We start from the raw sequence: 26,443 nt of genomic DNA, 5'->3' as shown, positions 1-26,443 counted from the left end.
GGACACGGCGGTGCCCTTCCCGGACAGGGCACACTCCGGGCCGTCCGTACAGTGACCTAGCTTTTTTCGAATTATATTAAGGTCAGCTACCAGGCACTTTAGTTAGTCAAAATGAAATAATAATCTTTACCTACTTGGTTTATTACATTATCTAAGTCTATAGAGATATTATATAAAATTGCTAGTTAATATGATTAATTCTGTGTCAATTATCACTTTATCTAAATTGAGTAAATATTATAAATAATAGCTAGATAATATGTATAATATGCGGACTTATTACTTTGGCTATAACATATATACATTAAAACTTTATTATGTACTTACATTATTTAGCAGTTTGTATTTAGTTAATTAATATAATTATTATAATGACTGATTACATATTGATAGAAAGCATAATTGGAATTGATTAATTAGCTGTTTAATAAGTAAAACAAGAAACTTAAAAAAAAAAACTTAGAACATACAAATGCTCCCAGATCATTCTGACTCCAATTGTACTCATACTACACCAATACTAATACAAAAAACAGGTTATAAATACAAGATCGTCCATAATCAAATTCAGTTGTACTTAAATCTTTCAAGCATAAGGTCTGAACATCTCAAACGAAATAAATATCATAAAAAACCGGATATCTAAGAAAAAAATAATAAAACAATCATTATAATAATTAAACAATAAAATAACGTGTTGTGAGAAAATGGAGATAATGCCTAAGAATCATCTTTTGGAGTTACCTGATGGAGCAATTGAGCATATAAGAAAACTCTATAATTTGGATAAACCGGGCCGCATTGAGGAAGCCATCAAAATTCTGGAAGAGTGGATCCAGAAACAGGATCATATTGTTAAAAAGGATTTTAGTAAGTACAAAAGCAAATTTTTCTAAAAGTTCTCAAAGGGGCTAGTGGGTTAGTAACCAAACGCCGATCGATCTTAAGGTTAAGCAGATGGTCAGTGGATGGGTGACCATCTTGTCATGACAAATTACCCCGTCTTTTCACGAGTCCAGGTTTCCTTAAGATGTTTTCCTTCACTCAATCGTTGGTGTCTAAGATACCTAGGCTAAAAAAGGACTGAAATAGAAAATTTGGTAATTGTCAGACCGGGAATCAAACTTGAGAGGCTGGTGCTTAACTACTAGGTCATTAGGACCTATCAGAAGATATTCTCCATAGTGATATTGCAATTGTAGTACAGTTTTATACTTGGAAGTGTCAAGTTTTTTTTTTCACTGTTTATTTTTAGGACCCCAGCTATGGTCCACTTGGGGTGAACACACTCGTATGGCTGGTTATGTAATATGTAATTATTTCAAAAAAACTCGTTACCAAGAAAATAATCTGGTTTTATTTTGAATAATAATGATTATTTCAAATAATTTACATACAGGATCTATTGAAGTAGGTTTATTTAGAGGTGTAGTTTGTCTGCTAGTCTATATAAAAATTAATCTATTACCTTCCTCAATAAATGCGACTGTTCTATTTATGGGTCAGGCCCAAATCATCTCGAGGGTTTTAGAAACATCACTAAGACACCTGGAGTCTGGAAGTTGGCGGTGTTTTAGCCTGGATAGTTTGTTGTTGTTACAATTTCACTTTGGGTTTAGATTAGGTGATTTATCAACCTCAAATAACTCCGCTGTTGTGGACATGACAAGGTGCTTTGTATTTAGATTTTCTCCTCAAATCATCATCCTCCGAGCCTTTTTCCCTACTATGTCGGGGTCGGCTTCCAGTCTAACCGGATGTAGCTGAATTCCAGTGCATTACAAGGAGTGACTGCCCTATCTGACCTCCTCAAGCCAGTTACCTGGGCAACCCAATACCCCTTAGTTAGACTGGTGTCAGAATTACTGGCTTCTGTCTACCCGTAACGACTGCCAAGGATGTTCAATGACAGCTGGGACCTACAGTTTAACGTGCCATCCGAAACACGGGCATTGGTGTCTAAGATATACTTAGAAAGTACATACAAACTTAGAAAAGATGCATTGGTACATGCTTAACCTGGAATCGAACCCGCGCCCTCATACTCTAGAGGTTAGTTCTTTGCCCACTAGGCCACCACGACTTTTTTCTACGATCTTCTCCTCAGATACTGCCCCACTAATCTTTCGCATGATGATAACCCACATCTTCAATTTTCGTATGACTATTATTGCTTTTAGGTAAAACTTACCTGGAGAAAACATTGATATCGTGCAAGGGTTCCGTAGAGAAGTCTAAGAAGCAAACAGATAGATTGTGTACCCTGAAAACTTTGGTTCCGAAGTTTTTTAACAAATACCATGTCAAGACGGAGTTGCAACATGTTTTGGATTTAGCGTAAGTAATGTCTTTTTTTTTCTTTTAAAATAAAAGTCTGTGCATCAGTTTAGTCATCATCATTCCTTTGTATCTTGCCCTAACTTTATCATTTTCCATACTTTCCTATCTGATGTCATCTCACTAGTAACATTCTTTGCAGCCTTATCGTCTTTTATAGACATCCATACATTGTTTCTAAATCATGAGGTATTGTGCACATCAATATGGTACCTTTTTTTTTCCGACGTCAAAAATCATCAAATGACCCCTCCCGCTGTGGGTTAGCAGCGGAGAGGGAGTGTCAGACTCTTACTGACTAAAAACCGTCGTGTTCCGTCATAGGCCTTTTGTGTACCAGGGCCGCGGTATCTCTTTCGAACAACCCGCAGCCCCGGCAGGCCTTGGCCCTGCTGGGCCCCGCTGGGGTTGCTGACATCTCTTTGAGGAGCGCGTGGAACACGCGCGCCGTCGACACGGGTCTGTCGTCTAAGTAGACAGAGGGACGATGAGCCACCCGAACTAACCGCCCACAGACCCACGCCTACGGTGGCCGGGAGTCATCTCGCGACACCCGGCGCCCATGGTGTCTACCTGGTCCAGCGCGGCGGCCGGGATGAGAGGTGCGAACTCTCTGGCGTTCCGCCTCCTCCTTCTCGAGCATGACCGCTTCGCAGAAGGAGGCGACGGCATCCCATTCCCTCTCGCCCCGGACCATGGCCTGAACCAGGGCTGGACGCGAGAGGTCGCCGCCGCCCAAAGCCTCGACGAGGACCCGGCGGTGCCCCTCCCATGCGGGGCACACCTGGACTGTGTGGTCCACCATGTCCTCGGGGCTGTCCGCACAATGGTGACACCCGAGACATCAATATGGTACCTGCCATGCACATTAAATAAGGCATCGACCGTCTAACAAGTTTGACGGGATTTGTTTACGATCGTCTGATCGGCCAATTCAATGCATGTAATCAAAATACTGATGGAACCAATCATTTCTTCCACAAAATATGTTTTGGTGATGATTTTTTTTGATTATGGAGCCACTGGAAAAGATTTTCACAAGATCAAACCCTAAAGTGTTGTAACAAGATTTCAAAAATTATATGACATTTCAGCTGTTCGTTTGCATTCGTTATTATGAAGTTTCTTTTGGTCTTCCTCACGCCCTGTTCCCAATTTTATTTGGGGTCGGCGCAATATGTCATTCTCTTCCATTTTCCCCTGTCACTCGTCATACTGACACCCACTCCCTTCTATTCATGTCATCTTTCAGGCAATCCATCCATCTTTTCTTAGGTCTTCCTCTTCCTCTCCGTCCATCTACATTCATACTTGAATGAATTTTTAAATTACGAAGTTTCTTTTGATATTAATATTTTATTTATTTTCAGCTCCTTCACACCACTACCAAAAGTAACAAAAGACTTCTACAGGGTTATTATCATCAAAGTCAGTAGCAAGGACTTGACGGCAGAGGCTTTCATGCAGTATTACCAGTACAATATCATCGTGAGTATCATCATCTGCCTAGCCTTTTCCCTACTACGTAGCTTCCAGTTGAACAGAATGCAGTAGAGTACCAGTGTTCTAAATGGAGCTACTACCTTTCTGATCTCCAAAGCCACGTTGCTTCCTAGTCCGACTCTAGCAGACAGAAGGTCTGATAACCAATCTTTCTGGCTTCTTGAGACTGACTTTTAGCAAATGTTGACTTTATCTTGTAACTTCCAATGCATGAACTGATACAGAATGGAGACTGTTTCTAGTCTTAAATATTTTTTTAACGGATTGTGGTCTATCATCAGTATTCTTTCTTTTTCTCTTTTATTTTAAGGATTGCTCTAATGTTTTTAAATATGTTTTCAGCTCACTGAGTACATCAAAGCGCATGATTACGTGAATGGGTTCATAATAATCAGTGACTATAGTCAGGTCAATATATTTGATCTTATGACCAAAATGAATACAGTCGATTTACAGCAGTTTATTACTATTTTGATGGTAAGTATACTTAACTTTATTAAAACTTTATTTAAACCGTATTTTTATTGTTTCTTCAGCGAGAAGACTTTAGGCGTGTTTGACTTCATTGACTTTCCATTTAACTCAAAACTATGAAATATTCATGATATTATTTTGTATTAAAAGTTGATTTCTCTGTAGGCGAAAACAGAGTGAATCGGTTTTCTAATTTTGTCATGACCTACATAAACTTTATACTATGTAGACTGTTAGATAAGTTGGGTATTCCAAAGGAAATGAAAACTATTCAGGTACGTCCTAAATATTAATTATTTATTTTACAGGAAGGATATGGAGCAAGATTGAAGGGCATACACTTACTCACAGAATCAAAAGCTATAGATCTTTTCGTGAAAACCATGAAACAGTTTTTAAGCGAAAAGATTGGAAATAGAATACATGTACATCCAAATATGGATGCTTTACATAAAATAGTACCTAAAGAGATTTTACCCTCTGATTTTGGTGGTGCTGAAAAATCTATTGAAAAGTTGAATGGTAAGAACTATTTGATCATTTATTTTAAGAAATCTAGTAGATTGCGAATTTTATGTCAGCCGATAATTTGATTCAGCTCTTAAACATAATGTATAGCTACCTATCATGCAATATTTTAGGCTCTACATAAGACTTTCTATATAAGACTTTTACAATTCTGCTACCTGTAAGGTATGTAGTATAGTAAATGCCCCTTCATGAGAGTGGTCACCAGAATTTTTCATTTGTTTCTGAGTTCCTGGGTACTGTGTAAATATGGAGGAATGCACTAGCATATCCATGATTCTACCAATTCTGCAAACTTAGATGAGCCAGAGACGCTTTCATCGATTAAACCACGTCGTCGTAGGCATTATGATGATATTAATAATGTGATGATGTGATTAATTATTTTACAGAGGAATGGATACAAGCATTGAGTTCCGAAGAACACGTGGAATATTTGAAGACGATGAGCAAAGCGTGCACGGATGAATCAAGAAGACTTGCAGGGAAATTCAATGAAGAATGTATGGGAATGCCGGGGTCTTTTAGAAATTTAAGTGTAGACTAATTATAAAGAAATTTTATATTAGTAAAATAATTAGAAGTTAAGTTAATTGTGATTTTACATGATGATGATGATGGGGAAGATTAAAATAAAACAGAGATAGGCGATCTGGCATCGGCCATGTTCAAAAGAGTGAACCTTGAAATGAAAAGCGAAATTTAAACCACAAGCATGGATTTATTGTTAAAATTCGTATGATAAAAGTGCTAGAAGTAGTTTTCTTTGAATCCGCAAAAAAGCCTAAAGCTAAAATATTTACCCAGTGGCAACAGATTACTAGTATGCCTAAGAAATCTTTTTTTATACATTTATAAGAACAATGCAATAATTATGAGTTCACACTGTAATATAATGAAATTAAAAATGTCCTTGTATTAACTAGCGTGTTTGTACAATGTCTTTGTGATGGATTAAATTAATTGTGAATAAAGTTTTTTTTTAATATTTGTTTCTCGAACCCACCCAAATTTGAGACTTACAACACTCTACAAGTCCTTTAATAGCTTACTAGAAACTTTTTATTGCCATTCCATAGGTCAACAGTAAATATTAAGAAAGCTGACTAGTTTCCAACTTTATCTATTGCAAATCCAGACGGAATATTTTTTATTTATATATTTGAAATAAACATAACGGGTACTCAGCTGAATCCTGTTAGACTGGAAGCCGACCCCAACGTAGTTAGGAAAAGGCTCGGGAGAGAGAGTGATGATTTGGAATAAACATCTGGAAAGTCTTCTAGACTGCTAAGAAGTCCGACAGTATTTATGTGTCTTCATACTATCTATCCGCACTATCCACCAACTGTATGATTTGCCAGTAGTCAATCTTTTCAACCTTTATGAAATAACAAAATTCTAGTAACCACTGACCCTTGGTGTAATAAATAAAAATAAATAATAGACAAAACAGGTAAAATTTTGGCAGGTAAGAATACGCGCACACTACAAACATTTGGTGGCCCGATAGTTTGTTTGGGCTCATAAATCATTATGGAGATGAATGGTAGTACGCACATTACAAAAAACCGATATCAGACCGACTACAAAAGTTTGAAGATTTTCTTAAAGGGCTTATTACACTTTACTAAATTCAGTCGTCTAAATGATTTAGTCACTAAATTCAGACAAATGTAATCGCATTCAGGAAGATAGGTTTCTAAATTTAGGAAAAAGTACGGCTACTGACTCACTAAATCATTTAGAAATCTAATTAGAGTCGAATTTAGGAAAGTTTGATCGCATTTAGTCGATTTAGTCGGTGTGCAGCACTTTCGGCGAGTGGATGTGTCAATATGTCGCATGCCGTTTGTTATTTGAAAAATTGAGTATTTTGTTTTCTATACTAATATTATAAAGAGGAAAACTTTGTTTGTTTGTTTGTTTGGTTGTAATGAATAGGCTCAAAAACTACTGGACAGTTTTTAAAAATTCTTTCACCATTCGAAAGCTACATTTTACACGAGTAACATAGGCTATATTTTATACGGGCAGTAGTTACCACGGGACGCGGGTGAAACCGCGGGAAAACGGCTAGTTGTATATATGGTGTCACAAGACTTAGTAAAATATCGAACGATCTTGAATCCATTCGAAGATAATTTCTGAAGTCTGCCGGTTCTAAAACACTCATTATATTCATGTTTGTAAATCAAATATTCCTTGACCCACGTCTTTCTTTTCTTTTCCTTTATTTTGATGGACCCAACGGCCACAGCCACGGCGAGGCCAATTTTTTGAATTTTGGAGAGCACTGGAGCCATTTTATTTATAAACGTCCGCCTTTGTTGCGTTTCAGCAGGCAACTGATTTAGTAACTATATTTAGAACAGTGTGATTAGAAGCTTCTAATTTCGTTCTTTTTCTGAATCCTAATTAGGCTACTAAATTTAGTAAAGTGTAATAAGCCCTTAAGAAGAATTATGCCTACCCGAGTCAACTGTCAGCCAACTGTTTAATTTACAGTATGCGGGTACTCTAAATATACAATTAGGTACTAATTTATCAGCTTAATTTTACAGTACCTATATTTTTTTAACTTCTGGTAGAACCCCCAGACTTGTAAAAAATTGTGCAATTAACGTAAACACAGAATAGTCATTTAGCCATTCCACGTATCCTACTCGAAATAATTATGTTTTTAAGGCATTTTAATAATTAATCCATTAATTGTTTTATGATCCTCGTTAAAAAAACGAGATTTTGAAATATCTTAAGAGCATACAGACTAAACAGTCGATCGACAGTTGACCCGATGGTTGGCATATTTTTTGTAAAGAAAATCTTAATTCCATTCCAAGTTTTCAGTCGGTCTGATATCGGTTTTTTGTTACGTGCAGACTACCATTAATTTTTATAATGATTTATGAGACCACCCACTTTAAAATTTTGGCCGACTAAAAGTTGTCAGTGTGCGGGAGCTCTAAATCTACATATGTCTAGACCGGTTTCACAGGACTGCGTATGATAAGTGCAGACACTGGTGCACTTATTATTTTCTCATTCTCAAAGTCCGATGCGACGGCAATCCAAAACGATGGGAGAGAGACCTAGCAACGCAATTAATACTAATGTATTTCTTCTATTTTTTATGTTGTGTATGTTTTGTACTGGGGTTTTTCTTAAGGACAAAATCATGGATAAAAAGTAGGCTAATCAGATTAGCACTTGTTACGCGGCAATATTTACAAAGGACAGCATCCTCAAAACGCCCCCTTGTACCACCAACTTTTCTAACGTGATATGTCCCATTGCTGGGTAAAGGCCTCCTCATTTCCTCTCAACCCTTCGAGTTTTACCACCATCCACATTTTCAGGGACCTATCCCGTAGTCGTTGGCTAGTTTGGGGTATCCATCAGGTGAAAATATTGGCCCAACTCTTTACCAATCTGAATTTTTTAACCGCAATCGAGAGTAGACTAAGAAGTTTCTTACTACTCTACAGTACCTACAAAAATTTTTGGACAGAAACCCACTCAAAACTAGTTCTGAATCATAGATAAGAGACGTTTCGAAAAAAATTTGAATAATTGAAAAAAGGTTATATATACTGGATAATAAATTAATGAGAACTAGTTGAACAAAGAATTTCAATACAAACACAAAACTCTCACGCATTAAGACAAATAAAAAATAAAACTTTAATTAGTGGTGACAAAAATTTGCTTTAAAATGGGATTAAGTACTGAGACAAGTCTTTTAGCATTACCTGATGAGATTATTGAGAAGATAAGAAAGATTTTCAATCTGGATAAACCAGAGAGGCGTGCAGAAGCTGTCAAAATTTTGCAGGAGTGGCTTCAAAAGCAGGATCATATTATCAAGAAGGATTTTAGTAAGTGGTAAATTATTTTAATAGGCTTTTATCTACCTGCATGGATGTTTGTATGATTGTGTGTCTGTATTAAATCTTCGTACTTAGGAACACATAGCTGCCCAAATAGGCTAAATTTTAACACAGGTATTTACGCTTAGAGTATTTTCAAGGCCGTTGATGGTCGGTAGAGTAAATATAACTAGAGGCGTGTCCTAGCTTCAATACTTTCTCATTTCTATTTGGGATAAAAAAAAAATCGATCTCATGACGCTCGGGCTGAGAAAAAGAAGTATGTTCGGTTAGGAGAGAGGATGCAGTTGCTGACTAATTTTAAGTTAATTTTTTTTTTTTTAATATCACTTCACACAAATAACAAAGGTAAGGAAATGGTTGTAGGCTTCTTCTTACCGGGTTGGATATACTACATTCTAAGTACGTTTGATAGTAATAATATATATGATACATTTTAAAGCTAAGCGTCCACTTGTCGGTATCGTACGCAACGGACGTATCGCACGCAACGGATCGTAGTATTATTTATATAGAAACTCAAACAAGTGCGTCCACCTGTCCGCATCGTACGCATCGCACATCTTGTTTGAGTTTCTATATAAATAATACTACGATTCATTGCGTGCGATACGTCCGTTGCGTACGATACCGACAAGTGGACGCTTAGCTTTAAATAATATCTTTCCTGATTTTATTTTCGAGTATAAAGAAAATATAGATGAGTACTTTTTACACAAACTATTTGATATATAAAGGTTTGCTTGTCTTGAAACCAAAATAATGAAGTAAAATGTATACAAAATAAAATAACTACTACTCGTGCATACGTAATTAATTACTATGAATAACACTTACGAAGGTTTGACAAAGCCATACTTTTGATACCGGTCCTCTTAACTTGGTCATTGAATATATTACCATGTTGCTTAACGGGTATCCAACTTTTTGCCAGATTGTATACTCCTAATAAGTAGGTATACAAAACTTGTATATTTCAACTATACATAATTCAAATATACTAGTCTTACCAAGGACTATAGGATTACTAGGGTAACTGCGTTGAAGAGGTCAGCTAGAAAATCGCGCCCTGTAAAAAACTGGTACTCAGGTGCATCCTGTTAGACTCCAACATAGTTGGGAAAAGGCTAGGCAGATGATGATGATTTTGACTATACCGAAAATACTTTGCATTATTTCATCTAATTTAAGTTTTATAAGACAAGTAGATCAGAAAAAGCATTATGTTTTTAACCACTGTTTCTTTGTAATTACAGGTGACGATTATTTAGAAAGAGTGCTAATAACATGCAAGGGTTCCGTAGAAAAGGCGAAAAAGCAGATTGATAGATTGTGTACATTGAAAACTTTTACCGAAGTTCTTTGCTATGACAAATGTCAAGACAGTTTTACCGGAAGATTATTTTGTTGATAAGTAAGTATATATATATATTGTTAAACTAGTTTGTGAAACTTTTATCGTCCCACTGCTGGGCTCCGGCCTCTTCTCACACGGAGAAGGATCAAGCATTAATCACCACGCTTGCTCAATGCGGGTTGGTGATTACAGACTATATGTATAGTCCAGGTTTTCTCAAGATGTTTTCCTTCAACTTTTATCAGCCATTGGTTTTTAAGATATACGTAGGTACTATCTATATTTAAGTACAGGGTGTCTTGTAATCAATTTATACAAAAATGAAACCCGTTTTCCGTTGTCACGGCATAACATGAAAACGGCTTGACCGATTTGGCTGAAAATTAGAGGGGAGGTAACTTAGATCCGGGAGAAGGTTTTAGGATAGTTTTTGTCACTATCCGGCTACAGGACGCGGGTGAAACCGCGGGCGAAAGCTAGTTCGATATATATCCGGAATGAGTTGTCAGAAGGTTCCAAAACCAACAAACTAATATGGATTCAGTAATTTATGAGTTTCTTTTCGATTTTAATTAAATACAATACAATATTTAAATACTACCCGTCTTACCACAAAAACTTTTAAACGTCAGTTTAAGCCTTGTCTAAAAAAATGTCAAATTATGACGTTGACATATGGTTCATTTTGCAGCCACAAAATTTTTAGACAACTGTAAACCAGGCGTTAAAGTTTTTGTAGTAAGGCCATACTAATTTTAAATACACTGTTTTTAATTAGAACCATTTTATGCGATGTGATACCTCACTTATTTAATATGAAGCACATTAATTAAAAGTAAAATTATTATGTTACTATGCAAAATCCATTATTTATTACATTATTCATAATAACAAAGTCACTTTTTCAGAAAAAAAAAAAAAAACAATTTTGTTAGTTTATCATATAGGTACGCATAAGCTCCGAACTGATAAACAGATTTAGATTTTTTTAACTTTTCTTTCAGATTGTTCATCCCCCTACCTCAGCTAACTAAGGATTTGTACAGAGTCATACTTTTAAGCTTTGCTGGAAAACAAATTACTAGCGAAGTACTATGGCATTACTTCCAATTTAGTGTTGTTGTAAGTATATTTTTTTAACCTTTGTCATTAATTTATTTTTGAACATATATTTTACATTTTTAAATATTAAATATAAAAATAAAAAACATTTAAAAATATAAAAAATAGGTTGCCACCGATATCGGGCACGGGGTCCAAGGTACCGGTGGTTAGGGTCCCAGAGACAGAACCTCCTCACAAATTAACCTTAATTTAACCTTATTATTAATCTGTCTTCTATGTCAAAAACTACAGAAACTATTTAAATGATCAGCAGACAGCTATATATTAGTTTGCGTCGTTGGTCTAGTGGTCATAAGCGCGGCTGCTGCGCTTGAGGGCTCGGGTTCGATACCGGGTCGGACCGAAATCGCTTTGTGGGTTTTAGAAACTTTCACAAGCATCCCGTAGTCTGGAAGTTGGTGATTGATACAACCGTGCATCGGAGAGCACGTTAATGTTGGTCCTGCGCTAGATAACTCTCCGGTTTTGTCGGATTTTCTTTCCCATCGGGTTATGAAAATGAAGGAACAGTGAGTGCACTTGTGTCGGCGCCAATGCTTGTGCACTGTAATATGTCTTGCGCAGCTGGCTGATCTCCTTATATGAGAACAACCGCCGTGGCCGAAATCGGCCGTGGACGCCATTATATAGCCTGAGAAAGAACATAGGCTACTTTTTATCCAGGCGCGGGAATTAGTAACCTCACGAGGCAAGTGAAACTGCGGAAAGCAGTCAGTACTATTTAAATCTCAAGGTCACTGCTCGAATTGTTTTGTAAACAAATTAAGCTACCCTTCCGAAATTTAAAGCAACTTTCGCACGGTCGACGGCCATCGGATCTCGACTTCCGCGTGCACCCAATGTCATAATCTGAAAATGATAGAATAATATAAAATAAATGGATGGTTATAAACGTTCGATTAAACAGCTAACCCTTTTAGTGGACAAACGCCATTCAAAAGCCGACTAGTTGAATGTGAATACAGCTAGATTTGTTTGTTCAACAATTACAACTAGGATACTGGTTTACTCCCGCTGTGGATGCAGTGTCTGACATTCCCTGTGTCAGACTCTTACTGACTAAAACCAACCATGTTCCTTCTTAAGACCTTTATGTACCAGGGCCACGGTAACTCTTTCGAACAATCCCGCAGCCCCGGAGTGTGACGTGGTGACGTCGCGGCGCGTCGCTTTGGATCTCTTTGCATTCGCGATTTGCTCATGCAGGACATGCCCTTAGGATTTTTTTTTTACCGTCAATATTTCTCAAGGTGGATGTGTGATTTTAGACTTTCAAATCCAGGTTTCTCAAGATGTTTTCCTTCACTTTTACTCTAATACGACTGGACCGATTTCAAGGTAATTTGTTAGAAGTACGGGATGTATTTATGTTAATGTTATTTCTTCTTCTTTCAGCTTAGCGAATATATGAAACTGAATGATTATTTACATGGTATCATTATAATATATGACTTCAGGCATGTAAATTTATTTGATTTGGTGACCAAACTGAATACAGTGGAGTTGCAACAGTTTGTCAGCATTCTTGTTGTAAGTATTAAAACAATTATATTGTCATAAAAATATTATTTACTTTAATTTCAAAGTTACTAAAATATATTGAAGGCCTACATGCTGTATAGGTTTCCTTATTCCGTCACTGCTTAAAAAAAAAAACAACTTTTGATAATTGCTTTAGCCATTGTTCCAAAAATGATTTTTTTTATTGATAAACTGTAGGTACATTACATTTTAAAATAAATTAAATCTATATTTACATAATTTCTTCCATAGTTCAAAATATACTTGTTTTCTCCATGGATCTTTGTTTTTCCACAAAATTGTACTTTCAACCGACTTCCTAAAAAGGAAATCCTCAATTTAAATCCAATCATCATCATCATATCAGCCAATTGCCGTCTACTGCTGAACATAGGTCTCCCAAAACAATCATCCAATAAAATATCTAATTAAATTCTTTCATATTTTCAGGAAGGATTTGGTGCAAGATTAAAAAGCATACAAGTAATAACCGAATCAAAAGCCATAGAAATATTAATTAACATAGTTAAACAAGTTGTTAGCGAGAAAATCGGTAAACGATTTGTAGTGCAAAACAGCTTAGAAGGACTTTATAAAGTAGTCCCAAAAGAAATTCTACCAGTAGAATATGGTGGCGATGAAAGATCCGCACATAAGTTGCAAGGTAAGAAAGATTGTGTAAAGAGAATTAGAACTTCGAGAAATATTAACAAGCAAAAAAAATATGTTAACTTCACTCCAGAAGTTGTTCTATTAGGTTTCTGCTGTGTTTATTTTACCACCAACTGCCACACACAGATCCCGGCTTTTTTTTTAAAGAAATCGATTAACTACATAAGTAGGATAAAAAATAATTATAGTGCACTCTCTATTACTTCACTCCCATAGTCAAATGTCAATACGGCGAAACCAGAGAAATATCAGAATCTCGTCTCTTCTTTTTTTAAATGGAAAATCATCAGATGGTCAGAGTCAGATGACCACTCTGATTGCAGCGTGAGAGAGTATGAAAATTTTACTGACTAAAACCCACATTTGTTGTAAGTGCCAGAGAATCGGCAACTCTTTGAACAATCCTGACAAAAACTAACAAAGCATCAAATAAATAATTATAATTAAACATTTCTTAATTACAGAGGAAATAATTGAAGAACTATCGATGGAAAGACACGTGAAATACATGGAGATGATGAGCAATGCCTGCACTGATGAAACGAAGCGACACGCCGGGAAGTTCAATGAAGAATATATGGGCATGCCAGGGTCTTTTAGAAATTTAAGTGTAGACTAATTATAGATAAATAATATATAAATTAAATAAGTAATATTCTATGTTATTTGGCATGAAAATGTGAAAATATTCGTTCAATTAAAAATAAGGGCGATGTTAGACTATTTTTTCTACGCGTACATGCGCTCGTCTCGGCTTATTATCACGCTTTGAGCTTAAAATATTAGAGTTACATACGGTTTCTTAAATTAGTTGTGAGAAGTAAATGCTGGCAGTTATAAGCATCAACGCTCGTACGAAATGCAGGTGTGTCAAAAGTGGAGCTATTATGAATTACAAACTTATAAAAACTGATGTATATGGCTTTGTTATATGCATGTCTGAAATTGCTCTTAAATATGATTTTATGCTCAGATAAATGAATGAGATTGTATGCAAGATTTTGACGATAAAGAGGCAAATAGGTTACATATTTAAGATCCTTATCTATTTTATCTTTAATCGTTTATTCTGGACTAGCTTCTGCCCGCGACTTCGTACGCGGATCCTGTCCCTTATGCCAGCGACTACGGGGTCAGCAAAATCAAAGATCTGAATAGTCTGATATTGAATTTTAAGGGCCCGTTGACTTGGAAACAACGGAATACGCATAACCATTGGAAACGTTCCATGTATTTAATTTTTGTACTTTAACGGCAAAAGCACAGCAGACTAAACAAAACGCTGAGAACTGAACCGCAATAGACGTGACCATAGGGATAAAAGTGGTGATTCTAATTAGTCCGCATTTAAGTTGTGAGTGGCAAAAATATTAGGTACACGTATTATTACGTAAAAAAACATTAAATAGATGACAAAGTCGTGGTGACTTAGTGGAAGTCGTGGTGGTTTAGTGGGTAGAGAACCAATCTCTCGAGTATGAGCGTGCGTCTTTGATTCCAGGTCTGGCAAGTGCCTGCCAATGCAACTTTTCTAAGTTCGTATGTACTTTCTACGTATATTTTGGATACCAATGACAGTTATTTGGAGGGGATGTTAAACTGTAGGTTCCGGCTGTCATTGAACATTCTTGGCAGTCGTTATGGGTAGTCAGAAGCCAGTAAGTCTTACCAAGGGGTGTTGGGTTGAGCGGGTAACCGGGTTGTGGAGGTCAGATAGGCAGTCGCTCCTTGTAAAACACTGGTACTCAGTTGCATCGTGACTGGAAGTCGACCCTAACATAATTGGGACAAAGGCTCTTGAGATAATAACGACAATAATAATGAGATACAGGCACCGCAGGACATCTGAGGCTGATGACGGGGAGTAGCGACCCCGCGGGGCTATATATACTGAGTTCTCCAGGGAGAGTATACTGTCCCCCATCTCCGGCCGGTTGGAGTGAACCATGACGGGGGTAGGTCTCACGCCTCTGGCTTGGCTTGGCCATCCAGAGTGGAGTCGCTAGAGCAGGATTAGTAGCCCTGCTCGGAGGGTAGGTGCCTCATGGTAAGCACAGGGAGCGCGTAATCAGCGTTTAAAGTCCACCGAGGTATCCTCACCCTACAGCCGCTCATGTACCTGTTGCCCTCTTGTTGCTATTCAGTGTCTGGTTCCCGGGGGCCCAGTAAGTGAGGTGGCAAGTCTCCACCTGCCATTTTTACATGTAGCTAATACATTGTCATCCACTAACATCCCATCACAATAGCCCAAGTACTTTTCCTCCATAGTTAGCAATAGTTTAGCACAGAACCGGGGATTGTCTTTTTTTAACGACGTCCACCGGGGATTGTCCTTGGGTTCATTTCTATAGTGTATAAAGGGATAATCGTCGGTTTTGTGTCACCATTTCATTAAAGTTGTCTCAAAAGGGCTTCAGCGTGTTGGCTTCGGCCCCACGTTTGCCTCCCAAAAATTCGGAACTCTGTAGTCCCGAGGTCTGGAAGAGACATACAAAATAATAATGAGATATAACGCAACAAAGTCGGAGAGTGGGGGCTCGTGACGCCACGTCTAGGTATGTAAAATTTGTACTAAGCAGTGACTTAACATGAAATTCAAGCGTGTTGTATCTTCGTTATTATTTGTTTGTGAGAGAGAGAAAAGAAAAATACGTGTCCATTATTTTAGGGTTATCTAAAAGACGGACTAATTACTTTTTTTTGATTCGCCATACCTATTTCATAACATTCATTTCTATACATTTCAAGTTTAGTATTGCTCTTGAAGTTCCACATCAGGTGTTCCAGATCTTCGATGTTTATACGTCAATAGAGAGTGCTTATCAGATTGAACCACTTTTGCTAAAACGTCTTATCTTCATATGCTATAGTCTAGCTGGGCCCCTGGAGTTCCACATCAGGTGTTTTAGATCTTCAATTTGTAGAAGTCAATAGAAAGTGCTTATCAAATTGAACAACTTTTGCTAAAACATCATACCTGTATATGGTACAGAGAAGCTGGGCTCTTGGGGTTCCACATCAGGTGTTCCAGATCTTCAAATTTATTATCTCAGCTGAAAATGCTCATCACATGAAACAATTTTTGCCATGGCACCATTTTTGTATCTCTTATAGTTTTGTTGGTCTGTTGGAGTTCTGCATCAGGTCTTCAAGTTTCGAAGATAAATTATAGCCTATATGTTGACCAGGCTTAATACTGATACAACAAAGAAAAAATCATTGAAATCCGTTCAGTAGTTCGGAAGATTAGCGTGTACAAACAAACAGACATACAGACATACAGACAGAATTTTTTTTTTGGATTTGTGCTCTATTACTGTTTCTAAACCCCACCCAATTATTATTTTTTTAATATATTCAATGTACAGACACAGTTTTTTTACAGATTTATTATATGTATAGATATAGATTATTATATGTATAGATTACCCATTAAATTCAATTTTCTTAATAGGCAAAACATAAAATGTACAAAGTACTTATGTATCTAATCGTAGCGAAGATGATAGTTTTATTAAACGAATTAATTGCTGGAAATGAGTCTAAATATTATATTTACATGAAAAATAATACAATTTATCCCGACAATAAATTAAAACAATTTTATTTATTAAATTATTAGATGATTTTGGGTATCGTATTTTAGTTTTCCATTGAACCATTGTTTTTCTTATTGGTTTATTGATTTTATGTAGTTCAATGTAAATGTATAGAATGTATTATGTATTAAAAATATTTTAAGAAAACTGTTCTAGTTGTTATTTAATTTAATTATGAAAAATAATTTGAGGTAAAAACATATCAAGCCATCTAAAGGCATTTTAATAAATTTATGTAATCATAATAATTTTATTTATTTCCACAAATCAAATAATAACTTACCAATTAAGTTTTATTCATCATTTATTACAGAACCCTAAAGTTAATTATAAACCAGGCCTTAAAGCTTATAAATGCAAGTCTGACTCAATAATAACCCAGTTACTTTCCGACGTTCGATAACTGCAGTTACTACAATTATAACAAAAAACATTTAATTTTAAACTTTAATAAATAAATAAATTTAATTATAAAATAAAATAAAAGACAATAATTGATAATAATTTAAAATAAATTCCCATCTATTACAATTTAAAATATTGTAATAGTTTATTTAAATTTAAAAATGGAATCACAACCAGAAAGTCATCTTTTAAAATTACGTAAAGATACCAAGGAGAATGTTAGGAAAATATATAATTTGGACAAGCCTGGCAGACTGGAAGAAGCCATCAAAATATTGCAGCACTGGATTCAGAAGCAAGATCATATCCTCAAGAAGGATTGGAGTAAGTTATTTTTCATATTAAAAATAATTTGGACTAACATTTCTCAATAAAAAAATGAATTATATAGCACGCTTTTTTATCTATGTAGCTATAAACTCTATCCAAATTGATATTACAGTAGCGGTTTTATCGCGGTTTTACTTGATAAAATATAGCTTATGTAGTAGGGAAGAGCTTTCCAACAGTGAAAGATTTTTTTAAACCGATACTAGTACTTTTGGAGCACATAGGTACTAAATCCTCTTTATTTATTTATTTATTTAATATTTCTGCACATTTTGTACAAGGGCGGACTTAACGCCTTAGGCGTTTTCTACCAGTCTACCTTTGAATCCTCTTTATTTTACAAGTATAGATTATATAGATATTCCCAAGGATTCAACATCTTAAGTTATTTCAAACTAGCTTTTGCCCGCAACTTCGTTCGCGTGGAATAGTGACTACCAGCAGATTTTTGATTTGACCAATAGATGGCGCTATATGTCCGGAATATTTTTTTTTTTTTTTGTAATAAAAACTATCCTATGTCCTTTCTCAAGTTTCAAACTATGTCTGTACCAAATTTCACACAAATCGGTTCAGTAGTTTAGGCGTGAAGAAAAGACAGACAGACAGACAGACAGAAAGACAGACAGACAGACAGACAGAGTTACTTTCGCATTTATAATATTAGTTTGGATGACCTCAGAAGTTCCTGTCTAAAAGGGCAACTTCTAAAGACAAAATAATTATAAACGTAGGTTGTAGGCGAGTAACTGGGTTGACGAGGTCAGATAAACAGGTGTTCCATGTTAAACACTAGTACTCAGTTGCATCTACGGCAGATTTCAATAAGCTATCTATCTTTTGATTTTCTAACTGGAGATTTTAATTTGACATTACTTTTATGTAAGAATTCTATCTTCGGCTGTTATTTGAAAATTTTGCCAGTGGTAACGGGTGGTCAGAAGCCAGTAGGTTTGACAAACAGTCATTCCTAGGGGTATTGAGTTGCCCGGGTAACTGAGGAGGTCAGATAAGCAGTCGCTCCTTGTAAAACACTGGTACTCAGCTGCATCCGATTAGACTGGAAGCCGACCCAAAAATAGTTGACAAAAGGCTTGGCATATGATAAAGAATTATATCTCTAGTAAGCGCAACCACCATTAGATATGCTATTGGAAGCCACTGTTGCACTGAGAGCCGATTAAAACGTAGAAATTGGTTAAGCAGACAATAGGGTACCCTATTGTCTGCTTAACCAATTTACCAATTTACTACCTTGTTACTAAGGGAGAAGATGCAATGATTTTAATCAATTTGCACCTAGCAGCCTCGTGTATCATATCAGATAAAATTGCTCAGATTATAATCACTACGAACATGTCGAACAAGATTATAATAATTACAGTTACGTCACATCAATGACGATTGGACCGTTAACTCTTGCAAAGAAGTTTTTCCTTTTAGAAAATAATTACCGGTCGTGTTAACTAGGAGGTCGTAGTTATTTTCGCATTTACCTCGCTTTATTTAACTGTGATAAATAGTTTAGCTGGAAAATGCTATTGAGTGGTTTTTATGTGATTTTCTTCGATTATTAACGGCGCTTTCACACTAGTAGTAATTTTCCTTGTAGTCGTATAAGCGCATTTACGCGGGACATGTAGGTACCGATCGCGAGAAAAAATTCGTTCGTACTTACAATAAAAAAGTGCTCGAATGATTTTTATTTCTAGACTTCAGCTGATAAGTCTAGAGTCACCAAAAGTGACTCTTAGGTAGGGCTGCCATCTCGAATTTCGCCAAACCCGGACAAACATTTAAAAAACCCGGACATTTGGCGTAAATCACATTTTTCCCCCGAACGAGTACGATTTTGTTTAAACAAAATAATACCTAATTTGTAATCCATTTACTATTAACATATACTTAAATTCAATGAGGTGCTTCCTTACATGAAAAGTGTCCGGTTTTCCCGGGACACTTCATGAAACCCCGCCCGGACGGCCCCCGGACGGCCTCCAAAAGAGGACAAATCCGGGGAAACCCGGACGGATGGCAGCCCTACTCTTAGGTATAATGATGGGTCCATGCGATACCAAGTTCGCACAGAATTTTCTAGAATTTTGTCTGCGCAACAATTTTTGTATACAAATGCCTGAGCCAGTGATAAGTTTGCACATACATACATCTTGACATCATACTTTCACTCAGACCTCAGATTTTTGCTCTGTATCCTGTGGACCTAGCATTACTCAAGATCGGACTTCATCATCATCATTATCATCATCTCAGCCATAGGACGTCTACTGGTGAACATAGGCCTTCCCCTTAGATCTCCACAGATACCTGTTGGAGGCGACCTGCATCCAGCGTCTTCCGGCGACCTTTATAAGATCGTCTGTCCGCCTTGTTGGTGGACGATTTTACCTTTTTTACTGGTATTAATTACCTTATCACAATGATGAATGATGATACAAGGATGTATGGCGTTAGTCCTACATTGCACGAGTGGCTTCCCTGGCGACTGGCAGGCTGTCTAAGAATATCTCTGTTCTCATTAATGTTCTTGCTCTATCATGTTGTTATCATTATTATTTCTTTTTTCTTTTGCTTTGTATAACTTGGTTTGTTTAATTTATTAACTTCTTAAAATAGTTTGTATAATAATTTTCTCTTATAACTTCCTAATTCAACTTGCATTGTATAACTTTCTCAGAGTCAACCCAAAAAATATTGTAAGCATTTCTTTTTCACGTTATTATCGTATGTATCAATACATACAAATTGTAACACCTATTATGTTTTTAAAAAGAGTAACCATGGAGTTTCTTGCCCGTTCTTCTCCATAGGAAGCTACTTTTGGAATGGGCAACTAGAATCAAACTTATCTATAATTTTGACGTTCATAAGTGCTTGTAAAAGCCCACATGAAATAAATGATTTGATTTGATTTGATTTGATATCAATTGTTCTCCAGATGCAGATTATTTGGACAAAACGTTAATAGCCAGTAAAGGTTCCGTGGAAAAGGCTAAGAAGCAGATAGACAGGTTATGTACCATGAAGACATTGATACCTAAGTTCTTTGAAGTAATCAATGTCAAGAAGGAATTGCCGACCATTTTGGATTTGGCGTAAGTTAACTAGTACTAATTTTGGTTTTATATTTAGGGTATTCATTTATAACATACTCATTGTCAAAATGACTTAAAAATATAAGCAACTATATAAAATCAGATACTTATTCAACGTCAGAAGCCGTCATTCGGATTTGATAAAACTCTGACAGACAGGTGACAAGGCTTGTTTGGTAATTATTTTCTTCTCGAATGAACTGCAGGTTCACAGTTTCTTCTTAGTTCTTACTTTGCCTATTGCATGATAATTTCGGCGAATGGATGCCAAACTGGCATCATCCTCCTGCCCTTATCCCAATTTTATTTGGGGACAGCATAACATGTTATTTTCTTCCAAGATCTTCTATTTGCCATCATCTCACGATTAACATTCTTTCTAACCATATCGACACATAATCCATTTATTGTTTACTAGCTTTCCGCCCGCGGCTTCGCCCGCGTGGAATAAAACAAATTGTACGTCATCCCTCGGGAATTCCTCATTTTCGAGGATCCATTATCGTATCATTTAGCTTCTAAATTTATATGTTCATATTCGTTTGCAATATATAAGTAGATGTAAAAAAAAACAGTTTAGACGATTAAACAAATTGTACATCATCCCTCGGGAATTCCTCTTTTTCGGGGATTCATTATAGTATCATTTAGCTTCTAAATTTACATGTTTATATTCGTTTGCATGTTTATATTACCTTGTTTTAAACGACACACAGCGCCATCTACAATCCATCCATCAAGCAAACAATATTTTTGTTTTCCCTCGGGAATATCTATTTTTTCGGGATAAAAAGTACCCTATTATTTAATCCGGACTTCTAACTTTACGTCTGCAAAATTTCAAAGCAATCGGTTCAGTAGTTACGGCGTGAAAGCGGAACAAACAAACAAACAAACAAACAAACTCACTTTCCGATTTATAATATTAGTAAGGATAAGGATTTCTTTGGTCATCCCTTACCAAATTATTTATCTACAAGTAATTTATACGTATTTTGCATCTTCATATATTTTTTATAACAATTTACAGGATGGTGATGCCGCTCCCGACACAAACAGAGGAATATTACAGGGTGATTTTAGTGAAAATTGACACTAAAGAAATAAAACCTGAGTTCTTCATGATGTACTTTCAGTACTGTTTAAGTGTAAGTATATGGTACATAATTATTAAAGTACTATTAAACTATTCATATATATTAAACTATCAAACATATTTTTCTATTTCCTGCAGTTTCACACGTGTCATTGGAAACTACTTTTAGTACAAGGATAGCCTATGCACACCCAGACAATATTGCATCTTCAAAAACAGTGTACAAGTTTTTTAAATTTGATGTGTTGTAGTTTTCCTATTTAATGGCAACTCCCCCAAAAAATACAAGTGATATATGAGACGGACAATTAAACGTGCTCTCCGTATCTAAGGGAAACTCATTACCACATAGATGGTCATTCATCCATGGACCGCATATACCAAGCATTGGTTAGCCTTAACTGTAGCAGTAGGCACGAGCACCAGCTAATCTTAAAAACTTTGTATTTTCAGGTAGCCGAATACATAAAGACACACGACTATGCGAATGGATTCATTTTAGTCTACGACTGCAGGGAACTGAATTTAGCAGAAGTGATAACAAAAATCAGTACTGTGGAACTACAGCAGTTTATAACCCTTTTAATTGTAAGTATAAATATTTATCCCATAATTTCATTTGCATCCTGGCGTTTGACATCCACTGAGGATGCATAAAATACTTTAAAGACTATGTACAATATTTGACCTTACAAAATAGCTTCAAAATTTGACTTATTTGAAGTGAAAATTAACTTTACCGACCGTTAACTAAACTTCAAGTTATGGTTTTACCAAATTTAACTACATAGTTCAGCCATTTTACTTTTGACCTGATTTACTCCCATTTATCTATTTGTCAATCTCAATTTCAAATAGTTTTTAAATGGAAATAATTGTTAATTTTTTCTATATTTTATACTTACAGGAAGGTTACGGAGCAAGACTGAAAGGCATACACATAGTATCAGAATCAAAAGCGATAGAAATGCTAATTAATATAGTGAAACAATTTCTAAGCGAGAAGGTTGGTAACAGAATACATGTGCAAAGAAGCATAGAAGACTTACCTAAAGTTGTGCCGAAAGGAATACTGCCTGTGGAGTATGGAGGCAATGAGAAATCTATTAAAAAATTGCAAGGTAAGAATATTAATTACTTAATATAATACATAACTAACAAAACTGTCGGTGTTTGAACCAGTCTGAGACAAGAAAACATTTTGAATAATCTTTCTCAAATATAACAAAAGAGTTAAATCGACATCTGACATGTGTTTAAGAAAAAACACATAGATACAACATTTTCTTAATCACGAGACCGACGATTGACGTCTGTTCAACTTTTTTAAAATAATGAACAAAACTGTGTACCTATGCTTAGCGTGGTCAGTCCCAGGATCAACGATCATTATTTGAGGTCCAACAGGAAACTCTATTACCATTTGTTTTCGATAAGAAATCATCAAATAACTCCTCCTACGTCTCAAGGAACTGAACCCTATCTGTCCAGGGGCTACTATTAAATAAATCTCCATCTTACTTTCATTCCATATATTATGTAAGTATTTAATAAGTATTCGGGACAACTTTAATAAATACTGGTCTCTTCCGAATCCCCAAAAAGCAAGAATTTATTATTTATTATTATTTAATTTAGAATGTATTATTTTTTTTTATTATTTTATGAATATGCAATACACATACCTTTATCATTATTTTATTTTTTACAGAGGAATGGCTGGAAGCAATAACTTCGGAAAAACACATGGAACACCTGAAAGTCATGTACAAAGCCTGCACGGATGAAACGAGGAGAAATGCTGGGAAGTTCAATGAAGAATACATGGGCATGCCCGGATCTTTTAGAAATTTAAGCGTAGATTAAGACATTTTTGACACATTAAAATTTTGTGTAGAATACCTAATATTGTTAAGAATTATATACTACTACTTAAGTTTTAAGATTAGTCCTAAATAGCCTTTATATTTCGTATCCATTATCGTTGTTTTGATGACTTTAATAATACTGTCAGTCCACAAAGCAGTGCTATTTAATAAAACAAATTATTTTTTAATATTTTTTGGCAAAAGATAAATAAAAAGTCCAAGAAAACATACCTGTACCTCCTCAAAAATTCAAAATAGGTTCTGATAAACCAGTACATAGATTGTAATAGTTGTTTTCCTTTGTTTCACCCATAACATCCTTCCTTCCCGTGGGATTCTTCCTTCCTGTACCAAGATAAAATATAAAAAATGACAACGTGGCTTTGTATGGGCAATAGAATTTTCAAAATCAGCCCCTAATCTAGAGATTGTCTGTAGGTCCTAACCTTACTGTTGTAAGTATGCTATAAATAAAAAGTAATATTTGCTAATTTCTAATAGTATAATAGTCAGCTACGAATTTAAGGAGCCAAAACACACCATTTGATTATAAAATGAATACCACTGACCTGAGGGCAGAATGCGATCCGTATGGATATCGATACTCAATGAGGATGGTCACGGTATTTGTGAACCGTGCGTGCTTCAGGCAATACCAATGATAATGCAATCTGATTCCAGTGGGGAAGGACAGTCTGTGTTGTGTGTAGGTCCTCTTTCTAACACTGCTGAATACTGGTGACATTATAATAATATAACTGGCCACATAAATATGATTTTGTTGTAAATTAAAGAAAGAAAGAGAAACCTTAATTGTCACAACAAAGGACAACCAAAGAGAGGATAAATGAGAAAAAACAATACACGATTGATCAAGTAGATGTAAAGAAAACGTAGGTTCCAAATTAAACTATCAGCCATCTGAATTAGATTTAGGTTGACGGTACTTTATCAATCATTTTTTTACAGCCAGTTTCTTCATCAAAAGTTAAAGCCAAAGTAAAAGTCAAAGTAATGTCTAAAGTAAAAGTAACGGTCAAATTCAATTTTTCTATTAGTTTTGCTGTCTCTTTAGCCTTGAAAAAACGAATTTGACCGTTACTTTTACTTTAGACATTACTTTAACTTTAACTTTTGATGAAGAAACTGGCCGTTAGTTGGCTAGATGTTATTGTGCATGCCACATAGATGTTACTTCAAGGATGAATACGAAAGCAAGATTTGTTTTTGTTTTAGCTAGTTATCATACTCGTGGATATAGGAATGAAAATAGTCGACGCAAATACCGCGTGTGCAGCTTATTGCTTTTAAAATAGTTGAGGCACTACATATCGAAATAATAAAATTCTTGCAGGGGCAAGAGGGGGAATAAATACTCAAAATATTTAGGTATATCAAAATTTATGCAATTCAGTTAATTATGAAATAATAGTGAAAATTATTGATTCGGTTTACTAAGAGAGTTACTACTTACGAGAAAAAAGTATTTAAGTAACAGCAACTTAGATAAGAGAAAATACTTACACAAAGATTTGTTCAAGAAATTATACATTTATGAAATAGTTTTCAACCTTACTAGTAACTGAACCATTATCCTTACTAACTTTGAAAATGAGACAGTAGCTTTGTCACTTTGTCTTTATAACAACTACTGAGACAGTCTAGCTAGATAATGAGAAGGGACATAATGACTTGGACGCTAATTGAAACGATCCTAAAATAGATAAATAAGTAATAACAAATATATATCATAAGCATCATCTAAGCAAGAAGCTCAATTACAGGACATAAAAGTAGACATTTATAGTGGTACCAAGCTTTAGAATAGAAGAACATTAAAACGGTTGCACAAGACGAAATTTATTGCAGCTACTCTGGATAGACTTTGAACTTAAGCCAAGGTTGCACGTGACTGTTTACATGTCTTAAGTTTATTATAGTCCACTGTGAAGTAAGTATTAAGTGCTCAGATGATCTGGTTACTACAGTTGATGAACATGTGATACATGGTTTCGACCTGTAGCTAGTTCTAGTAGATCAAACAACACGGGTTGTTTTTTTATGGGAGATCTCCAAATGACCCTAGCTGTGGGTGCAGCGTGAGGGAGTGTCAGACTCTTGCTGACTAAAACCCACCATGTTCTTTCTGGAACCTTTTATGTACCAGAGCCGCAGTATCTCATTCAATAATCCATGAAGAGTTACCGTGCTACTGCTACACAAAGGGCTACAGTAGAAACAAAGGTGGATTTTAGTCTCTATAAGTCTGACACTCCCTCACGCTGCACACACAGCGTGAGGTCATCTGCTGATTTCCCATCAAAAAAAAGAAACCCGTACTATTTGGTCTACCAGAATTAGTGGTCTAGTTAAAAAAAATTGTGATAGTGATTCATGATAAAGAAAAGTGGCGCCACAATTTCATCTTTCTTTGTATATGTGTCAAACGATAGTAGACAGATATATTATTTGTTAGACTAGCTGTTGCCCGCAACTTCGTCTGCGTGGGCAATATAGAATCGTCAAAATACTACTTATCCCGTAGGTGCATTCTTTCACGTGACAGTATAATTAGGATTAGCACTTAGCAGTCGCATAGATTCATTGATCAAGGTTGTGTTGTGG

At 35.8% G+C, this 26,443-nt stretch overlaps 2 protein-coding genes, 1 long non-coding RNA gene and 1 pseudogene across 3 annotated transcripts; 3 read left to right on the top strand and 1 right to left on the bottom strand.

Annotated features, from left to right (window-relative positions):
- Window positions 1-557: 557 nt before the first annotated feature.
- LOC124645578 (alpha-tocopherol transfer protein-like) lies at window positions 558-5,816 on the top strand. Its single transcript, XM_047185379.1, has 6 exons — window positions 558-870; window positions 2,181-2,337; window positions 3,708-3,825; window positions 4,183-4,317; window positions 4,623-4,836; window positions 5,235-5,816. The coding sequence occupies exons 1-6, from the start codon at window positions 708-710 to the stop codon at window positions 5,387-5,389; spliced, it is 942 nt and encodes a 313-aa protein (XP_047041335.1). The 5' UTR covers window positions 558-707; the 3' UTR covers window positions 5,390-5,816.
- A 2,741-nt stretch (window positions 5,817-8,557) lies between these two features.
- Window positions 8,558-14,477, top strand: LOC124645573 (annotated as a pseudogene).
- Window positions 14,478-17,373: 2,896 nt separating this feature from the next.
- Window positions 17,374-24,105, top strand: LOC124645576 (alpha-tocopherol transfer protein-like). The gene is made up of 6 exons (XM_047185376.1): window positions 17,374-17,735; window positions 20,698-20,854; window positions 21,885-22,002; window positions 22,404-22,538; window positions 22,858-23,071; window positions 23,662-24,105. Exons 1-6 carry the CDS (start codon window positions 17,573-17,575, stop codon window positions 23,814-23,816), a joined length of 942 nt encoding a protein of 313 aa, XP_047041332.1. The 5' UTR covers window positions 17,374-17,572; the 3' UTR covers window positions 23,817-24,105.
- On the bottom strand, window positions 23,892-25,424 carry LOC124645577. Its single transcript, XR_006986254.1, has 3 exons — window positions 25,343-25,424; window positions 24,388-24,553; window positions 23,892-24,163 (listed from the first exon to the last, which is right to left on the bottom strand). It is a non-coding gene; the product is annotated as an uncharacterized LOC124645577 (long non-coding RNA).
- Between the last annotated feature and the right edge of the window lie 1,019 nt (window positions 25,425-26,443).

This window comes from Helicoverpa zea, unplaced genomic scaffold (genome assembly GCF_022581195.2).
Source record: "Helicoverpa zea isolate HzStark_Cry1AcR unplaced genomic scaffold, ilHelZeax1.1 pri_000117Farrow_1, whole genome shotgun sequence".
NCBI classification, from domain to species: Eukaryota; Metazoa; Arthropoda; class Insecta; order Lepidoptera; family Noctuidae; genus Helicoverpa; species Helicoverpa zea.
This window is presented reverse-complemented; position numbering and strand designations above follow the sequence as displayed.

What these genes read in the sequence shown, in the direction of transcription:
- LOC124645578 (XM_047185379.1), top strand. Translation starts at nt 708, where the DNA reads ATGGAGATAATGCCTAAGAATCATCTTTTGGAGTTACCTGATGGAGCA. An exon ending in CAACATGTTTTGGATTTAGC is followed by an intron (nt 2,338 to 3,707) that starts GTAAGTAATGTC and finishes ATTTATTTTCAG; the next exon opens with CTCCTTCACACCACTACCAA. An exon ending in AGTTTATTACTATTTTGATG is followed by an intron (nt 4,318 to 4,622) that starts GTAAGTATACTT and finishes TTTATTTTACAG; the next exon opens with GAAGGATATGGAGCAAGATT.
- LOC124645576 (XM_047185376.1), top strand. Translation starts at nt 17,573, where the DNA reads ATGGAATCACAACCAGAAAGTCATCTTTTAAAATTACGTAAAGATACC. An exon ending in ACTTTCAGTACTGTTTAAGT is followed by an intron (nt 22,003 to 22,403) that starts GTAAGTATATGG and finishes TTGTATTTTCAG; the next exon opens with GTAGCCGAATACATAAAGAC. An exon ending in ATCTATTAAAAAATTGCAAG is followed by an intron (nt 23,072 to 23,661) that starts GTAAGAATATTA and finishes TATTTTTTACAG; the next exon opens with AGGAATGGCTGGAAGCAATA.